Raw genomic sequence first — 19,246 nt, 5'->3', positions numbered from 1 at the left:
GAATACTCTATAGCCCTCAGTAGCAAGTTCTAATTAATCTTTCTGTACTTTACTCTATCTGTAATATGGGTACAAATAAATACCCATTTTCCAGAATTGTGAGAGACTTAATGAATTAATAACTGTAAAGTACTGTTGATATCCTCAGATAAGTCAATTGTTAAGTACATAAAATTATTACAATGGAGTATGTATTACTATTAATTATCTTACTCGAAGTACTGCAGGACTGTCAGTTCTAACAGACTTCTTTAGCTGAGAGATGGTATAAAAACTAAGTAACAAGAATAGAACACAAATTGAAATGAATGATTTTTTGTTTTTGTAATTTTAACTTCTAAAAAGATTTTTATTAATATTTTTCTCAGAACCTGAAGTCAAAAAAGAAGACAAGCCAGCAAAACCAGGTAATAGTTTATACACTTCAATGGGTGATAGATACAGAATATCTACTCTCACCAGATCCTAAATTGGGGCCAAAACCAAAATTTTCAGTCCTGTGTGACTAAAGTTAGGCTCCTAAATCCATATTTAAGCATCAAGGTGAATGTTCAAAATTGCCTTAGTGATTGAGGAGCACAGGACCCACTTTCAATGGGTTTATGGTTTTAAGTTACTTAGGAGCTTTTGAAATTTTTACCCAAAATTACTTTCACCGGGACTTAGCCCAAACCTTGCCATTGGTTACGTTTTTGTAACCCCACTCAAATGAAAATTGAGGGCATACTTTTAAATTAAAGAAAAAATGTATTTATTTAGTAACCCCTCTTTAAAGTATTTTACATCTATTTCATATGTACATCATTTTAGTTACTATTATTATTACAATATGTAGTAATTTATTCAATCCTAGTTACAGACATAGGTAAGCTTGTGTTTCAATGATGATGCAATAGCTGTGATTGCTAAAATAAGAGGCCACCAACTATATAGAACTATATTTTTACTGTTTGGTAGCTGTAATGTATGTGTACTGGCATAATGTCAGCATTTGCATCATTATTCTCCTTAACTGTCAATCAGCACAACATATTGAAAGACTTTGATATGTTTACAACACATGGTTACAGAGTAGCAGCCGTGTTAGTCTGTATCCGCAAAAAGAACAGGAGTACTTGTGGCACCTTAGACGTGGGCTGTAGTCCACGAAAGCTTATGCTCTAATAAATTTGTTAGTCTCTAAGGTGCCACAAGTCCTCCTGTTCTTCTTTTCACACATGGTTAGTTGGTCAAACAAATTCCCCCACCGGGGAAACTATTACCATATTCCAACATGCAGAGAATACTGCAAGTAAATGCTTTAAGGAGGACTAAATATTCAAATACCATTCCAAAATTAATGAGTCTTGGGTTTGACACTTTAAAAAAATCCCTACTTTAACTGTGTGATCATAATTTTCTGAAATGTGCTTTTGAAAGCTTGTAACTAATGCTGAAAAAAAAATAGTCAGTGGCATTATAGACCAGTCATTATCCCTGTATCTTACCTCACAATTAATTTGGCTAGCAATATGGAAAAAAAATCCCATGAGCATTGTCAAAAGTTAATTAAATGTCAGTGTTTCAAATGATATCATATGCATATATTTTCCCCCTAAAGTCCATCAGTATGTTTTTAATTTCCATAAATTTATGCATTCTCCACATTTTAAAAGCCTCTATTCCACACTAATTAAATAGCATATTGAAGCATATGCACAAAGGTGGGTTTTTTTACACTTAATTGAAATTAGTCAGTAATAGAGAGTTAGTCTGAACAGTGAAGTTCAGAACCAGATCTAAACTTTTTCCATGGGGCTTGGCTGTCCGATTTTGATTTGGTGCATTATAGAGATAACTGTCAGCTGTGAAATGTGCCTTGAAAAAAATATTTAATTTTGGGGGTTTGGTTTGAGCTCATCTCTAAACAATAACTGTGCTTGCACACATGCATGGGCACCCTGTAGAAGAATGATGCGTTTGACCCCAATGATTTACATGATTTCCCTGAAAACTGTTTTTAATATACTTTAGGTATGTTCTATGTGGGTTGTATGTTGCCTGTTATATAACATCAGGAAAATTGCATAAAGGTCAGGCTTTAATAATTGTATTGAAAGAGTATTCTTCAGGCATTTCAACACATGTGCCTAAGTAGCGAATACAGTGCACATACTTAATCTGCCTTTAGCTGTAATTTCATTCTCTCCAGTTCCTTCTATGGAAGATTTGTCCTCCTGGGAGTTTGAGATTTACAATACTTTAAAGCCATTAACTTTTAATGCCTTCATATGAGATTATTCTGTTTCAACAAGATCTGCATTTCCCAGTGCACTTCTATTGTTCATCTGACAAACTTGAGTATAGGAAACAAGGGAAGATTTGGGCCATTATTGCCATTCCCCATAGGCATGCAGCTCAGATTCAGACTGAAGTGGGTCCTATCATAAAATATCCCTAAGTAGCCTATACCTCTTCTCTCCCCTATTGTTACACTCATACCAAGAAGTAGCAGAAAGTTTCTGTTTTCCTTCGTATTCCTGTGCTACAAAGTCCTCCTGAGCTGAAACTTGAGAATACAGCCTAACCCCCACCAAAAAATGAAGGTCAATTCATTCTTTAATCTCAAATGCGTAGGCTACTTGGAGTGTATATGTAAAGCAATCCAAATGGAGATGGCACAGAAATAGAAATTATATGAAGTCAGATATATCAGAATTGGCTTTGCTGCTCCTCTACTCTAGTTGTAGGATAGAAAAAACTATGGCTTTCATTTGAGCACTCTGTTTTTTGATGGAGAGCTACAGTATAAGGATGGATTTATTGTAATTTAATGCCCTGTAGAACCTAATAGCATTGGCCAATTATTAATTATAATGGTAAAGCAGATCTTCTTTAAGGAGATTTGCCTTTATCACTGCACCATGTCATCATGGTTCAGAAGAACAGTGGTGAAATTCTGCTCCATGGTGCTTTCTAGCTTCACACAGGCCTACCAGAATAAACAGGAAGTAAGAGGAGGAATGGCCTAGTGGTTACAAGGCTAGCCTGGGACTTGGGAGATCTAGGTTCAATTTCCTGCTTCACCACAGACTGAGTGACTTTAGGCATGTGCCTGCATTCCCCATTTTAATACAAGATAAATAATTCCTTCACTCACAGGGATGTTGTGAAGATTGTTACCTTGAAAACTGTGAAGTGTTGAGATATTGTATTAATGGGAACCATATGAGTACCTAAAATAGATAAGAGTTGTAAAGAAGGTTGAAAGGCCATTCTGTGTTCAGGAGAGCTGTTTTATTGGCTAATCTTGTTTTTTTAAAATTCAGTCCACAGGTTTTATTTTGTCTACCCTACCAACCACCACTCCCTTTCCCTCTTACTTGGGTCCCTTCAGTTGAGTTACTATTGCCCAAGGGCTATTGGAGCAATCTTAACTAGTAGAGTGAAGAGCAGGGCAAGGAGGGCACAACCCCGTCTCTTTCAAATCAACTTGCTGCTTTTGATCTACTTTGGAGGATTATAATTTAGCTGCTTGCACAGCAGGCAGGCCTTTCTGCAGAATCAGTCTCCCTGCTGATTAACCGGCATCTACTTTTCTAAGGCCTGCCAGGGCTCAGAAGAGAACAATTTATTGTGATGGATCAGGTCCGCTAACGTTGAAAACGGGCAAAATGGCACATTGTGCTGCCCCCCTGGAATCAGGAGGCAATAACTTTACAAGAGTGGGTAAACTGCTCTAGGATAGGGTGATAAATCCTGATGAATTCCATTCTAAAGCTTTTTTTCAAATCTATTTAGTCTGAGATATATTGAAACTGTCCAAATATAATTAATCTCATTTTTCTGCCGGTTTGTTGATAACACATGTATTTCACAATCTGAAGCACCTTGTACCAACAAGGATAAAGCTGTTTCATTGAACCTTAAATTAAAACTGCATTGAAGATTACGCAGAATCATGTGACACATGTTAACTCATACTGTTCCCTGAAATATGTTCCTTGGAAATTTTAAAAGGAGCAAAGCGCATTCGTATGGGAGAGAAGCTTTTAGACCCTAATTCAAGAAAGCCCTTAAGTAGGTGCTTAAATTCGTTTCAAGGCACTGAGACTTGAATACATGATGAACTCTAGGCATGTGCTTTTGTGGAGAGGGATGGATTTAAGCAAATGCTTAAATGTTTTCCTAATAGGGGCATCAGAGAGAAAGGCATTAAAAACTCCACGTCTTTTTACTTTTCTCACTTTATTTTGGGATTCTGCATAGTATCAAACATCATATTTTATTTGGAGAGGGATTTTTCTTTGTATTACATCTTCATTTGATATTATTTATTAATTTATAGTGATTTTAGAAGCCAAAAAGGTGAAAGATGCTAAAGTAGTCCTTCATCCTGCTGCTGAAGGTATGTCTTCATTTTTTGTTTTAAAGTTTCGGTCACATTTTAAAGAGCGAATCTATTTAAACACTTGAGGACAACTTCTGACATTCTTACTCACGCTGAATAGTACCTTACTCTCTAAATAGCCCCACTGAAGTCAACAGGACTTCTTGTGGAGTAAGTGCCACATAACATGTGTAAGAGTGTCATAATTTGGTCCTTTTGTGTGTCGAGGCATGAGGTGCAAATTCTAGGGAACAAGTTCTGCCTTTGTGACATCCAAAGAGACTTTTGTTGATCTCAGTTTCCCTTTTGGTCCTTTACTTGTAATGTAGTTACAGATAAATGTCATGGTAGTGTGAATTTAGGGTCCAATCCAAATCCCAGTAAAGTCAGCAGGAGTCTTTGTTGGGTAACTTTTTTGTTTATAATATACATTTAACTGTGCAATCAAAGAATAAATTTCTCTAGCTATAAAACATCAGTATTATTTTGTTATTACTTAGTACAATAAATGGTTCTAGAATTACATCCATTTTACTTAATAATGAATTCTTTTCTTATAATGCATGTTCACGTTCTCACTCGCTGACACACAAACACACACTCACACAAAAATATGTTCGCTATCTGAATAGTAAACAACATGTCAAGTTTTCCATCTAGATGACAGTAATCAGTAAACATGTTCTGCTTTTAGCCTTACCAATTTATGGTTCAATAAACTGAAGGATTTTTCTTCTCAATCCTTATCTGAAGCTAATTTACCGGAATATTCCATATATAATTAATACCCTTCTGGCACTCAGAAGAGCAGGCAAGATTCAAACATAATTTGAACTGAATGTAAAAATGGTAACGGGTGAAACTACCAAGTCTGGTTACTAAGATTAATTTTGTGGCCTGCAGAAGCATACTGACTTTTTGTTTAGACTGATTTAACTTCACCCTGCAAAGGGCAGATGGCCTGAACAGCACAGTTGGCCTAGACTCTGGGACAGAAGCAGTGCCCAGCCTTTCTCTAAGGGATCACTAGAGAGGTATAATCTGCCAAAATCAGGAGGAAAAGTCAAAATATAAATGTTTTTATGGAATTGAAAGTTTTGAACATTTTCGATTCAGAGATGTCAAAATGCTTCATTTCAGTTTGGTTTGACATTAATCAGTGACCACCTGAGCTGCTGAAGTGCATCATGAGTGTAATACAGTTGCTTCATTGCCCCCAGGCCTCACTGTAGGCCAGGTTGCCCAGTTGGACTACATCTCCCATGATGCACCTTGGCCATCAGACTCCTATGATGCACAATGGCAGTTCAGCCAGACAGAAAACTACAGTGCATCATGGTAGGTGTCATCTGGCCAGAGAGGATGGCCTATAGAGGAAAATGTCGGTGTGAGGTATCTGAATTACAACTTCCTTGAGACACCATGGCAGCTTTGGCAGACATAGGCTAATGTCCAACTGGCCCATGTCATTTTGATTAGGTTTGACAAACCAAACTGTTTTGAGTCAGGTAAACTTGACCCAAAACTAAATATTTTGTTTTGATTTTTCCCAACAGAAAATTGAAACACTTCAGCAAAATCAGAATTTTCTTGTGTACAATTTCAACTTCACAGAAACTGCATTTTCTGTCAAATAGCATTTAGATGGAAAATTCCTGACCAATCTAATTATGATTTGGTGTATTTGATTAGAGAAAGGCATGAACCAAAGGTTAAAGCATAAGTCCGGGAATTAGGAATTTAAAAATTCAACTTCCATTCTGACACTGGCTTTGGGCAAGTGGCATTGCCTTTTTAGGGAAAGTGACTTCACAACAAAAAACCTTAATTTATTCTTCACTTGCAATTTAAACAAATCCATCTGTAAAATGTGGATAAGGACACAGTTACCTACCTCACTCAGGAGACACAAGTTCTATTCCTGATCCTGACATGCAAATCCTATGTGAATTAAGGCAAGTCACTTAACCTCTCTGTGTCTCAGTTTTTCCACATAGAATCATAGAATATCAGGGTTGGAAGAGACCTCAGGAGGTCATCTAGTCCAACCCCCTGCTCAAAGCAGGACCAACCCCAACTAAATCATTCCAGCCAGGGCTTTGTCAGTCCTGCCTTAAAAACCTCTAGGGATGGAGATTCTACCACTTCCCTAGGTAACCCATTCTAGTGCTTCACCACCCTGCTAGTGAATTAGTTTTTCCTAGTATCCAACCTAGACTTCCCCGTTGCAACTTGAGACCATTGCTCCTTGTTCTGTCATCTGCCACCACTGAGCACAGCCTAGCTCCATCCTCCATCATGTAAAATGGAAATAATATTTTCTTCACAGGAATGTTAAGGCTGAATTCTTAATATCTGAAAATAATTTGAGAACCTTGGATAGACTGTGCTATAATAAACCATTATTATTGAGATTATAGACATGGTCAAATAATGTCCATCAAATTATTTGATGAATTTCAAGAGTTTTTAAATCAATATTTGTGTTTCATTTGCCTAGCTGTAAATTTTTTTTATTATTTGTTAATTATAGTACTTAGTGTTATAAATGCTATCGTGTTATGGTTGTACTAGCCATTATTTCAGCTCCATAAATTAATATTCTAAACTGACACTTGCTCTGAATTTAATTTGCTCAGTTAAAATTCAAAGCTGAGAAGGAATTTATTTTCTGTTAGTTTGAGGTTTTTTGCATCATAGAGTCTGAGTTCCACCTTCAGAGTTCAAATGTGTCATCTATAATCTCGTAATACAGTAGAATTTATCTAAAGTGTATTTTGAACTGAATACTGATTCTTTTTGTATTTTTAGGCAAAAAAGTCGAGGCCAAACTACCAAGTATGTTGCTAATGTACATAACAGAATAAGAGATGTGAAGCAAGCATTTTCAAAGATTGTTGTAAAAAGACTGTAGCTTAACACTGCAGGGGTCCAATGTTTTGGTATGTGAATTCCACAGCCATGACAAATGGGGCCCTAGGAGTACTGATAGCTTCTATCACCATGTTAAGTTCCTTCACATTGCTGGTTCCGTGCTTGCCACCACTTAGAGTTCTTATCCTACATTCCCTCTTAGCACAAAATGCTCCATTATTTCTGTTGTGATCTGAGTATTGGCTCCTGTTGCTGTCTCTTTTAATCTGGGGTAACAAAAGCAGGCACAAGTGGGGAATGGGTGATTGTAGCATATAGGGTGACCAGATAGCAAGTGTGAAAAATCAGGACAGAGGATGGGGAGTAATAGGCACCCATATGAGAAAAAGCCCTGAATATCGGGACTGTCCCTATAAAATCAGGACATCTGGTCACCCTAGTAGCATAGCTGCTCTGTGAAGGAAGACACATTTCGGCTTCACTGTGAAATAAGCCCAGCCATCTTGGATTTCTTTTAGTATTTCACTCTGAAGGTGCAAAAGAACTGCAGAGAATTTTTCACACTGAAAACATGTATTTCTCCCCCCATGTGGAAAAACTATGCTGAGTCCTGCCTGGTATCCTACCAATCATGATAAGGGGCCACGTCCTCAGTTAGTTTAAATTGAAGTAGTGCCATTCACGGCAGCTAAGGAGCTGGTCACATGTTACATTAGACTCCTGGTTAGGACTTGACCAGCAGAGCTACTTAAAAGGAACACTGTTTTCCCCCTGCCTACTTGTTGCTGTGCACTGCAGCATATAGCCTAACCAGCGGGGAGGCTAAAACCTTACATGGTCGACTATGTCCCCATTAGGATATGGTGTGCGGACCAATGTATTCACCAGCAACCTTTCCTAGAGCTCTCTTGAACCATATGCAGACATCTGATGATCCTATGACCTTGTTCTTCTCTAATGAACTGGAGCAGTACAGCACTTAGGGAAACATTTTTGCAATTTAGTGAGGGGGAGTGCAGAGTCTCAGTGATTCAGAGTGAACACAAGGAGGCAGAATGTAGCCACTGCTACACCCCTTTGTGGAAAGAAATTTACTCCCCCTCCCACGCACACACACCCAACATAGCAGCCAACAGTGTAATTGGCATAGAGCTGGGTGAATAATGGATTTTTGGATTCACTGGCAATTCAAAAAAAAAAGAAGAGTTGAAGCAAAACCAAATAATTTTGAAATTTTTGGCAAATCAAAGAGTTGAAATTTTTTTGTTTAGATTTTGACCATTTTAAAATGTTTTCTTTTTTAAAAAAAAACAAATGAAAGGACATTTCAAAATGAAAAGTCATTTCAAGATTTAAAAAACCCTGAAATTATCCATTTTGAAAATCCTGAGTCAAAACATTTTGATTTTTTCAGAATTTTGGTTTTGGTTTCATTCAGGCAAAATTGACATGAATTCATGAAATGTTTTGGTTTTGCCAAATCTGCATTTCCTCCCCCCCCCCACACACACACACAAAGAAAGATTTGTGTGAAAAAAATTGCCCCATTCTAAAATGCCACCAATTTAGAATTGTTCATGGGCTGCTAGAGTGGGTGTAATTAGTTCTAGGGGAATTTTACAGGAGCCTAATTTAGACTCCCTTACACATCACTTCATATTTGGCCTAAAATGAGTTGTCAGGAGCTATTTGGTTATGACAGTGCTCTCCTGTTCTGTTTTTGCAAATATTCATCGTATTTGTACACAGTATGCTGGCTGTTTTATAGATTATCAAAGCTTTTGTTATTGCCCCAAATAGAACAAACTCACTAAAACATACACTGTAGTGACAGACATATTAAAAATATACTTTTCTTTCTCTTTTTTTTCTAGCTACAGTAGTGAAACCTCATGAGCACAGTAAGTATAATATCGATGGAGAAAGTTACATTTGAATGAGGAAGGCATCTTCACATGTTCCTTGTCAGAGCAGGGTTATAAGTGTAGGAAATGAGTGGGATGGAAGCCTAAGGAGTTCTTCTAGATTTATATTCGTTAACTGCAGTCAGAATCTAGCATGGCAATTATGGCACCATCAGTTACACATTTTCATCTGATTTTTGGACTGGTATGTCTGTTCATGGAAGGAGCATTTCAGTTTTAAATTGAAATACTGTAATCTAGGCTAACATGTAATCTCTATCCTATGGTTCTTCTTATTTGCAGAGCATGAGTCTATTAAACAAGAAAAAGCTGTTTCCCATGCCAAACCAGGTAGTCTTTTGTGTTCAGTTTCAAGGTTCATATAAGGGGCCTGTTCTAATAGGTTTTATGTGTTATACAGAATTGGGGGATTTTCTGTTGGTTCAGGAAAGGGGTTTGTTTTGCTTCAGGGGAGCGGAAAATGTATATCCCATGGGGCCAGATTGTGAATATCTTTGTCCTGATGGTGAGCTGCTGTTCACACAAGTAGTCCCATTGGCTTCAGTGGAACAATTTATGGGAATTTCCTCACCAGTGGGAGTAAGGTGTTTATAACCTGGCCCTCAATGAGCCAAGCTAAATATTTGGAATTCCCCATTTAAGCTTTTCCCTAACACAATCATTTGTTACCTAAAATGGTCAAAGTCCAAAAGAGGATGGGAGATAACACCAGCATACAGTCTATGAATCACTCACGGACAGGGAGTTCAGCGATTAGTAGGCCTTGTGTTGATCCTGTGCACAGGGGTGAATTTCACCCATTGTGAGGACCACCATGGGCCAGATTGTGAATCCCTTCCTTCTGACTGCAGTTACTTGCATGAATATTCCCACTGAGATAGCAAGGGGATTCGCAATCTGGCCCAATAGGAGAAACCCACGGTAAAATGACTGATAGAAAACTCAGCTATTTGGTGCTCAGTTTAAGCTGCTGCTGAATAGCCTTATTATATGTACTAGGCACTGAAACAGCAGATATTTGAGTTTCATTGATCTTGTTTGACAGCGCTGCTGTTATCACGGGGACTAGCTTTGCATAAAAATAAACTCTTCTTGAATCAGCTCACTAATATGCTTCTTACAAACATGCATTCCTTCAGTATCAGGCAGACAGGTCTTTCTTTCTCACCTATTTGTCTGAACAAACATTTTTGTTGTGATTGTGACAGTTTCATTGGGAATCCTCATTCTTTGTATGTTAGTTTCCCCATCTCCCTTGTATAACAGTGGAGCATGCTAGTAGACGTAGAATGTCATAGATATGTGTAGGATCTCCCTGCAACGTTCCACTGCATAGAGCAACTGGTGATATTAAGAGGTCTTCTATTGCTGCCTTCTTGGGGGGAGGGGCAGGCAGGCAATGCTCTTCATCCCAGTCTTTGAACATCCAGAATCTGTTTTTTGCCTCATTGTCCATTATTTGTTTACTGATACTGGACACAATGGGACACATTTAGTGAAGCTGGTTTAAGGAGGTGTAAAAAAACCTTTTCCTTCACCAGTCTGGTCCTGAATCCTATGGGAGGATTTATCCCAAGAGAGGACATGCAATGGTACCACCATCCTCTCATGGATGGGCAGCTTTAAGATTCCCTCTTGACTTAACCAGCCACTCACTTGGTAAGTAGTGCTGACCCCTGCAGGCCTCCTGGAAGTGAGGTGGTTGCTGCCACATTCCGCTGTTGCAACCTTCCCCTTTGACAGAATTTTCACCTGTAAGGGCCTCCATCAGGGTCTATATGATTGGACTCCAGCATAGATCCTGAGCTGAGTCTGTCCTACAGCAGCAGCTCATGGGATAGTTGAATTAGCATGTTAGCATAAGTGGCCTCTGCTGAGGCAGTCTTCTGCCCTTGGCAATGAAAACCATCCAGTTCCAGTTCACCGCACACTGATGGAGGGTTGGAGGCTTTTTCTTCACTGCTTAGTTGCATGTAACACATCCAGTCAGCACGAATACTTGCCCTATGATCACAGTGAAATCAGCACTGACTGAATGGTTAGCCATATCTCCTCCAGATATCAGTATATAGTTCAATTTCTGAATGCGATGGTTCTTGAATATCACACAGCCAATACAACCATCTAGTTGCAAAGCTGTTACGTTGGGGTGGTCAGAAGCTTGCACAACTACAATCTAGACTAGAGCCCCTGGAATTTAAACCCTTAATGAGAACATTGGATTGTTAAATTTGTTTTTGTATAAGAGATTTTTTCTCGGGTGACTCATGGTTGCTATGGAGAAGAGTGGCAGTTTGTTGGTGACTGGAAGTACTTATTTGAAAGTATCAGTTGTTCTTCTTCCTGCTGTGTGCCAGTGAGACCCGCTGACAGCAATTCTGGGCCCTGGGGCCTGGTGCGGAAGTAACGAATCCATCACTTTCGGGACTGACCGCACTGGCCAATCATGCCGGGCAGTGGGGCCCCCGAAAGCGCAAGCCCCGGAGCGGTCATCACCCCACACACGCACCTAGGATCCCTGTGGCCTGCCTGGGTAATTTTAAAGGGGCCAGGGCTCCCAGTGGCAGCAGATATATGAAAACATATTGACCCAAAAAGGGAAACAAATAAATTCAGATATATTTGTGACCAGCCAAAGCAAGAGAACCAAATTCATCCCTGGTGAAACTCTGTTGGAATCAGGGGAAACATACAAGAATCAATTTGTGACTTTGTTTTCACATTTAAAACTATATCAGAACAAGAACATCAAAACAAGTAATGTTTGAAGGAAGGAAATTCTGTTTCATGTCGAATTTCAACATTTTGAAATTTGACTTCATTCCTAAGCAGAATGAAATGTGAAAATTTGAAAATCATTCTGTGAAAGCTTCTTTTATTTATCAATCAAAATGTTTTGTTTTGACAATCTTTTTTAAGGTGTTGTTATACTGTATATCAATACAATACAAAATGTTGAAAAAGTGGGGAAAAAGTAATTTCAAAATGAAAAATCAAAATGTTTCCTTCCAAAAAATGTTAAAACGGGACACTTTGAAACTCAGAAATATTTCCCCAAAATGGAATTTTTACTAACTCAGCAGGACTTCATGAAGTGTTTTGATTTCAATGCTATTGCATACCCTGACAGAAAGTGGTTCCATCAAAGTTTTTCCAACTATCTCTACTCAAAAGTTTGGGGGATGTTTAGGTAAGGACCAGATATTCAAAGACTTCCCTAACCCAGTCCCTCTGTCTTCCTACCTGGTTTCACTCAGTGCTTAGAGAGGCAGGTAAAAGGGTTATCCAGCCACCTTTTGAAGATCTGACTGGACGTGAGAAGGACGGCTGCATCCATAACAGGGAGATCTGCCACCAGGAGTATGAGCAGATCAATAAGCTGAGGAAGACTAGGTTAAGCACATCTGGTAGTTGATTGAATATAGGAGAGGGGTCCTTACTCTTAACAAATCGTGTTCAAACCTACACAAAGATTTGTCTGTTGTCTAGGGTTACCATCCGTCCAGGTTTCCCCGGACATGTCCGGCTTTCCCCGGACATGTCCAGCTTTTTTAGTGTTAAATGGCCATCCGGGGGGAGATTTCTAATCAAGTAGAAATGTCCGAGATTTCCCCCTTCCCCTCCTGCGGAGTGCGGCGTGGCTGATTGGACGCCTGGCCTGATTGAAAGCCGCTCGCAGCCACTAGGGCCTCTAGCAGCCAGAGTCCCTTCCCCTCCCCTGCTCCCTCCTCCCCCACAGAGCAGCGGCAGTGTTTGATTCCACGTGGAGCCTGCATTTCTCCCTCTGCCGGGTGAGTGGGGGGAGCAGGGCAGGCGGGGGGGGGGGGTGTAGAGGCTGCAGGGGCAGGGCAGGCAGGGGGTGCAGAGGCTGCAGGGTGAGTGGGGAGCAGGGGGCACAGAGGCTGCAGGGGTGGGGGGTGCAGAGGCTGCAGGGCAAGTGGGGAGCAGCGGGCACAGAGGCTGCAGGGGCGGGGGGGTGCAGAGGCTGCAGGGGCAGGGCAGGCAGGGGGCGCAGAGGCTGCAGGGTGAGTGGGGAGCAGGGGGCGCAGAGGCTGCAGGGCGAGTGGGGAGCAGGGGGCACAGAGGCTGCAGGGGCGGGGGGGTGCAGAGGCTGCAGGGTGAGGAGGAGCAGGGCAGGCAAGGGCATAGAGGCTGTAGGGGCTGCGGGGCGAGTGGGGAGCAGGGAAGCACTTAGCAACCCCCAACCAAGATCAGAGTGGGAGGGAGGAGGGGGAATGCGGGGTGCTCAGAGGAGGGGGCAGAGTTGGGGCAGGGACTTTGGGGAAGGGGTTGGAAGGGGGGCGGAGAAGGGGTGGGGTTGGGGCGGGGCCAGGGTGGGGCCGGGGCGGACTTGGGCAGGGCCAGGGGCGGGGCCAGGGCCCCGTGAAGTGTCCTCTTTTTTAAATGTTTGAATATGGCAACCCTACTGTTGTCTCATTGTTTGCTTGTTTATCCATATCGTTTGTCTCTTGACTTATACTTAGAGTGTAAACTATTTGGGGCAAGGACTGTTGTTTTGTTCTGTTTGTACAGTGCCTAGCACAATGGGGTCCTTGTCCATGACTGGGTTTCTTAGGCACTACAGTAATGCAAATAATAATGGTTTGATTTGTGTGTACTCAATTGTTGTTTTTACAAGAACAGTTTACACTAAGGTTTTATTTCACGTGCCTGTCTAATGAACACTTAATTCAGCATGAGTATTTGATGTCAATATGCCAAACAGGGTTCAGACATGGTGTTCTGCTCTCCTGTATTAGGAGAGAAAGCTGGAAATTTACATTTTTGTGCCCTTTGGCTTAAACTGACTTCATTGCACATATTTCAAAAGCACCTGAATACACAGCATTGTCACAGCCATAGTCTTACTATAATCGAATGCTGTGCTAACCTCAGAAAATCCCAACATGCAAATTTATTAAAAAAGCTGTCCTCCCTGTATTCTTACTTTAAGAGGCAGGATATAGTGAAAGATTCATGGAGAAAATGTTCTTGTGAGACTTCCATCATAACTAGGGAAAGCAAAAACCAGTCAGTTTAAGGCTCACATAAACACTGAGACTTTGGTGCTTAACCAAAGCAATGGAAACTCCAAACCTTCTGAGGTTCAGTCATCACTAATCCATTTGGATGGTATAGTGCCCACTTTAAAGTCATCTAGACCTTTCCCTACTGTATCTGTATATGAAACTGTTACTATACAAACCCTAGATGAATGGAAATGCATTGGAGTTAAAATTTAGCTGAGATGTGGAAAAGAGCTGCTTTATCTAAAATAGCTGCTGCTTCAAATTCCTGGCTGTGCCCAAATGGTCCTGTCAGTTTCAGAGGTAGCTGTGAGATGGAGTCGAGTCAGTTTCAGTGCCCAGCGCTCCTATTCACCTGACAATCACATTGCAAAGAAAAAAATATAGTTCAGTAATAAAAACTAAATTGCATGTAAATGAACAGAAATTACCAACTACTTTGTGACAGCTGAAAGGTTTCACCATTCAGTTCTGTATCTTCTTTGTTTTCGGTATACAATAAAGATTTTTCTTAGCTAGATTTTATATCATCAGTGTTAATTCCTTTTGAAATAAACCAGTTATTTTATTGTATATATTTAGGGGCAAATCTTGCTCACTTCTTTGTGGCCTCTAAGCAGGGCCGGCTCCAGGCACCAGCTTAACAAGGAGGTGCTTGGGGCAGCCAAGGGAGAGGGGCGGCATGTGCAGCAATTTGGGGGCAGAAGGTCCCTCACTCCCTCTAGGAGTGCCACGGCTTTTTTTTTTTTTTTTTTTTGGCTTGGGGTGGCAGAAATGCTGGAGCTGGCCCTGCCTCTAAGGGCTATCCAAAAAGAAACTGATGAAACAAAGAGGATTTGGCAAGCCAGTGCTAGGGATGAACATGCCCAGAGCACCTGAGAATTTAATTCTTTGGAAGCATATGCTCAGCAGAGATTTGGGAGTGGGGTTCCCAAAATTGTTATCACGAGCTAGGTGGAAAAACAATTTCATTTTGAGTGGCTAATTGGAAGATGCTATCAAGAGTGTTATTGATTTTCCCATTGCTAAAGCTTGGGGCCTAATAATTTGTCCTGCCATGAAATATCTCACCAGGCAGTCAGAATACATATTTTACAGTCTCTAAGGTGCCACAAGTCCTCCTGTTCATATTTTACAGTGCTACAATAAATGTGATGCTAAAAGAATGTTTATTTTGTCATGATGATTTGTGTAAAATATGCTGGATTTATAAATATATTGCTAGTTATGCACCTGTGTTAACATCACATGAATTTCTATCATTTATACCCTTTTCTTAATACAGAGGAAAAAATCAAACAAGAAAAGACAGCTCCCACTAAAAAATCAGGTAAGGGAGGTGTCATCCTTTCTAGATTTATGCTTTTTTCAATACTGGTCAGAATTCACACTTATGTACTAAATTTACATTGTAGTTATTACTCAGAATAATTTTGAAATATGTAACTGATGGTGTTTAGATCCAGACAGTCCCCATGAGCATACTTCTTTAGGAAGATGCTATGTACCTCAGAGTTGATCAAGTATAATAGTAACTTAGATTGTAAGCTCTTTAGGATACTGGTCCATGATTGGGGCTTCTAGTCAAATAAAAGTAGTAATAATAAATTATCCAAAAAAGTGTTTTGTGGCTATTTTTATTGCATAATTCCTGTGTGTTATTTTGAATATGCCTATTATTTGGTGCATGACCTATCTTGCAAATTAGATACCCATTGATATAGTGCATATTTGAAAAGAGTTGCTTTATTTAAAGAATAATTGTTAATTATATTGTTTGTCTTTATGTTGCACTGTCTAGGAATTTGCACAACAATGGTATTTTAACACAAAGTGATGATTCATAACATCAGGCCTGCCTATCTAATAAAAATATTGTTTTGATATTCATTATACAAATATACTACTGCAGATTTCCACAGTAAAGTCCAAAACAGTTTAACTTTTATATCAGTGTATGAATAGCTTTGGGGAAAATACAAAATACTATATTGTGGTATTTTTATATGGAATATTGGGACCCTCAAATCATATGTACAAGTACTCTTAAATGAGTTAGCTATCAAGGTTGAGAAAACTAACTTAGGGAAGGAAAACAATAGCATCCGTGTATCTTCAGCCTTTTCTACAACTAAATTCAAACTTTTTTTTAAATACCTTTGTAAATCTGGCCCATAGTAACATTACTTATACATCTTTACATGCGAAGGGAATGAGAGGTTCAGCTAAGAATGAGTGAGGAGGGAATATACAAAAGGGAGGGAACAAAGTAAGTAGGCAAAATGTTTACAATGTATTTCTTTGTTCTTCATCCCTAAGTATGACATTTTTACCTTCTTTTATCCTCTGTAGTCAAGTCAAAGCCAGCAAGTATGTGGTATATACCTTGATAAGGATAAATCCTTTAATATAATTGGATGTGTGGCTATTCTACTTTTAACAAATAAAAACTTTTTATTGGTAATTTATTAGTTTTTTGCTTAAAGCTACATTCTCTCTATCCCAGCAATCCTAATCTCGGCTATTGCTTTGATTTAACGTACTTGTTTATCATTCTTAATTGGCAGCCCATTCAGTTTTCCATAGGCAACTGCATTAGCACAGTATTCATCATGTTCCCTCCCATATCACATTTTTCAATAAAGAAATGAATAAAGGAGTAGCAGACTTTTAAAGAGTCATTGTTAACCATCACTTGGGGCTGAATGACCACTGCTGTTCAAGTAAACAACAATGGGAAAAAACACATTATGCAAAATTCAGCTCACCCTCAAATGGGATTGGGAGGGTGTAACTGAGTATGGAATGTGTCCCAGTAACTGTAAGGTGAATTTAAAAAAAGTGTCAGAACACTTAGCCAGTGTCTGAATAAATGGGCTTAAAGTATGGTAAGTTTGTCGACTTTCTATGCCCTTCTTTTCTTCAAGACGTACAGGTGGAGTGCAAAGGTGAAGTGAAAATTTGAATTGAGCACAAAAGTACTCCCAACCCAAAAGGCCTGTGTATGTGGAAGGAGGGGTCACTCAGCACAAAATTAAGTTTTAACTCATTGTTTTATTCATCATCTCCTGTGTGAAATCCCTGGCACTTCCTGGTTTTCTAGACATTTCCCAGAGTGCCTCATTCTGTGGAATCACAGTTAATCATGGAACTCCTGATAATCTTAACGGGGATGCGATAGAGGCATTTAGCAGTGATTTCTGGGATTAATTAATTTTTTTTTTAGCTTTACAGTTCACCTTTAAGTATATCTTACTACTATCTGTTTTCTGACAATGTCAGGGGCATCAGAGAAGGAAACAATGGCCAAAATAGCCAGGGGGTGGCTCTATGTTTTTTGCCACCCCAAGCACGGCAGTCAGGCGGCCTTCGGCGGCGGTCCACAGTTACGCGGATTCAGCAGCATTTCTGCAGGTGATTTGCCGGTCCCACTGCTTCGGCGTACCCGCCGCCGAATTGCTGCCGAAACAGCGGGACTGGCAGACCTCCCGCAGGCATGCCGCTGAAGGTTGCCTGACTGCCCCCTCACAGAGACCGGCAGGCCGCCCCCCCGCAGCTTGCCGCCCCAGGCATGCTGCACTGGTGCCAGGAGCCACCCCTGAACATAGCACTCACCTGATCCTTCTACTCTAAAAATTGCTCTGGCCCCTAGTTGTGTGCAGTTGGCCTAGCTACTATTGTGCTATGAGAGTTTAGGGTTGCTGCAGTTTTCATTTAAGCAGGTGTGTTTATTTCCTACAAATTATGCAATGCTAGTCTTCTGTTCTTAAATGAGTGTTTCTCTTCAGTCTTCTCTTCTTTTGCCTTCAAAATGCCATGCAACTTTCAAATTGTTAGAAATTATTGTGAAAGTGAACAAAAAAATTGAAACATGCGTTGCTGCTGAAGCAGATATTTTTTCCCTTTATTTTTCCATAGTGACATATATTCTACTCATACGCAGTGGGATTAGAGTTGCCAACTGTCTAATCACATAAACCCAAACACCTTGCCTCACCCCCTACACTGCACCTTCTCCGAGGACCCGCCCTGCTCACTTCATCCCCCTCCCTCCATCGCTTGCTCTCCCCCACCCTCACTCACTTTCACTTGGCTGGGGCAGGGGTTGGGGTTCAGGAGAGGGTGCAGACTCTGGGCTGGAGCCGAGGGGTTCAGAGTGTAGGGGGGGGGGCTCTGGGATGAGCCTGGAGCAGGGGGTTGGGGTGCAGGAGAGGGTGCAGGGTGCAAGCTCTGGGAGGGAGCTTGGGTGCTGGAGGGGGCTCAGGGCTGGGGCAGAGGATTGTAGTGCAGGTTGGGGTATGGGGTGCAGGCTCCTGGAGGGACTGTGGGTGCAGGAGGGGGCTCCGGGCTGGGGCAGGGGGTTGGGGTGTAGAAGGAGGTGTGAGCTCTGGGAGGGAGTTTGGGTGAGGGAGGGCCTCAGGGCTGGGGAAGGGGATTGGAGTAGTGTGAGGATGAGGGGTGCGGGCTCCGGTCAGGTGATGCGGGCTCCGGTCAGGTGGTGCTTATCTCTGGCGGCTCCCAGTTGGCGATGCAGCGGGGCTAAGGCAGGCTCCCTGCCTGCCCTAGCCCTGCTCAACTCCTGGAAGTGGCTGGCATGTTCCTGTGGCTTCTGCGGGGGCTAGGGGTCACCATGCGCTGCCCTCTCCACACGTCACTCCTGGAAGTGGCCAGCATTTCCTTGTGGCCCCTCGGGGGGCAGAGCCCATCCCCGCAGCTCCCAGTTCCTGGCCAATGGGAGCTGCAGAGGCACTGCTCAGGCTGAGGGCAGCACGCGGAGACCCTCTCGCTCCCCCAGGGGCCACAGGGATGTTCTAGCCACTTCCAGGAGCGGTGTGGGGCCAGGGCAGGTAGGGAGCCTGCCTTAGCCCACCTGACTTTTAATGCCTAAAATCCTCTGGTTTAGCTTCAGTAGCTCTGGGAGATAGAGCCTGATTCTGGGAGACTCCCTGCCAAACCAGGAAGGTTGTCAACCCTAACTGGGATGTATTCTGGACTTTTGCAGTTCAGCTTAAGTATCTGACTTGCAAACATAAATGCTTGGTAAAAGGGTG

The 19,246-nt window shown here is 41.2% G+C and overlaps 1 protein-coding gene across 36 annotated transcripts in view; it reads left to right on the top strand.

The window, feature by feature from the left end:
- TRDN (triadin) overlaps positions 1-19,246 on the top strand; it is a 293,769-nt gene that overhangs the window by 240,638 nt on the left and 33,885 nt on the right. For 22 of the 36 annotated variants that reach the window (XM_065588488.1, XM_065588476.1, XM_065588499.1 and 19 more), the window contains 7 exons: positions 369-407; positions 4,328-4,387; positions 7,181-7,207; positions 9,118-9,144; positions 9,451-9,498; positions 15,481-15,525; positions 17,123-17,143. In XM_065588488.1, the coding sequence (XP_065444560.1) occupies positions 369-407; positions 4,328-4,387; positions 7,181-7,207; positions 9,118-9,144; positions 9,451-9,498; positions 15,481-15,525; positions 17,123-17,143 (267 nt within the window). Of the gene's footprint in view, positions 1-368; positions 408-4,327; positions 4,388-7,180; positions 7,208-9,117; positions 9,145-9,450; positions 9,499-15,480; positions 15,526-16,547; positions 16,566-17,122; positions 17,144-19,246 lie in introns of all 36 variants that reach the window. The other 14 variants (XM_065588497.1, XM_065588486.1, XM_065588485.1 and 11 more) reach the window with 5 other exon arrangements.

Source organism: Chrysemys picta, chromosome 3 (assembly GCF_011386835.1).
Source record: "Chrysemys picta bellii isolate R12L10 chromosome 3, ASM1138683v2, whole genome shotgun sequence".
Taxonomy (NCBI): Eukaryota; Metazoa; Chordata; order Testudines; family Emydidae; genus Chrysemys; species Chrysemys picta.
Note: the sequence above shows the minus strand (reverse complement) of the source record. Positions and strands in the feature narration are given on the sequence as shown.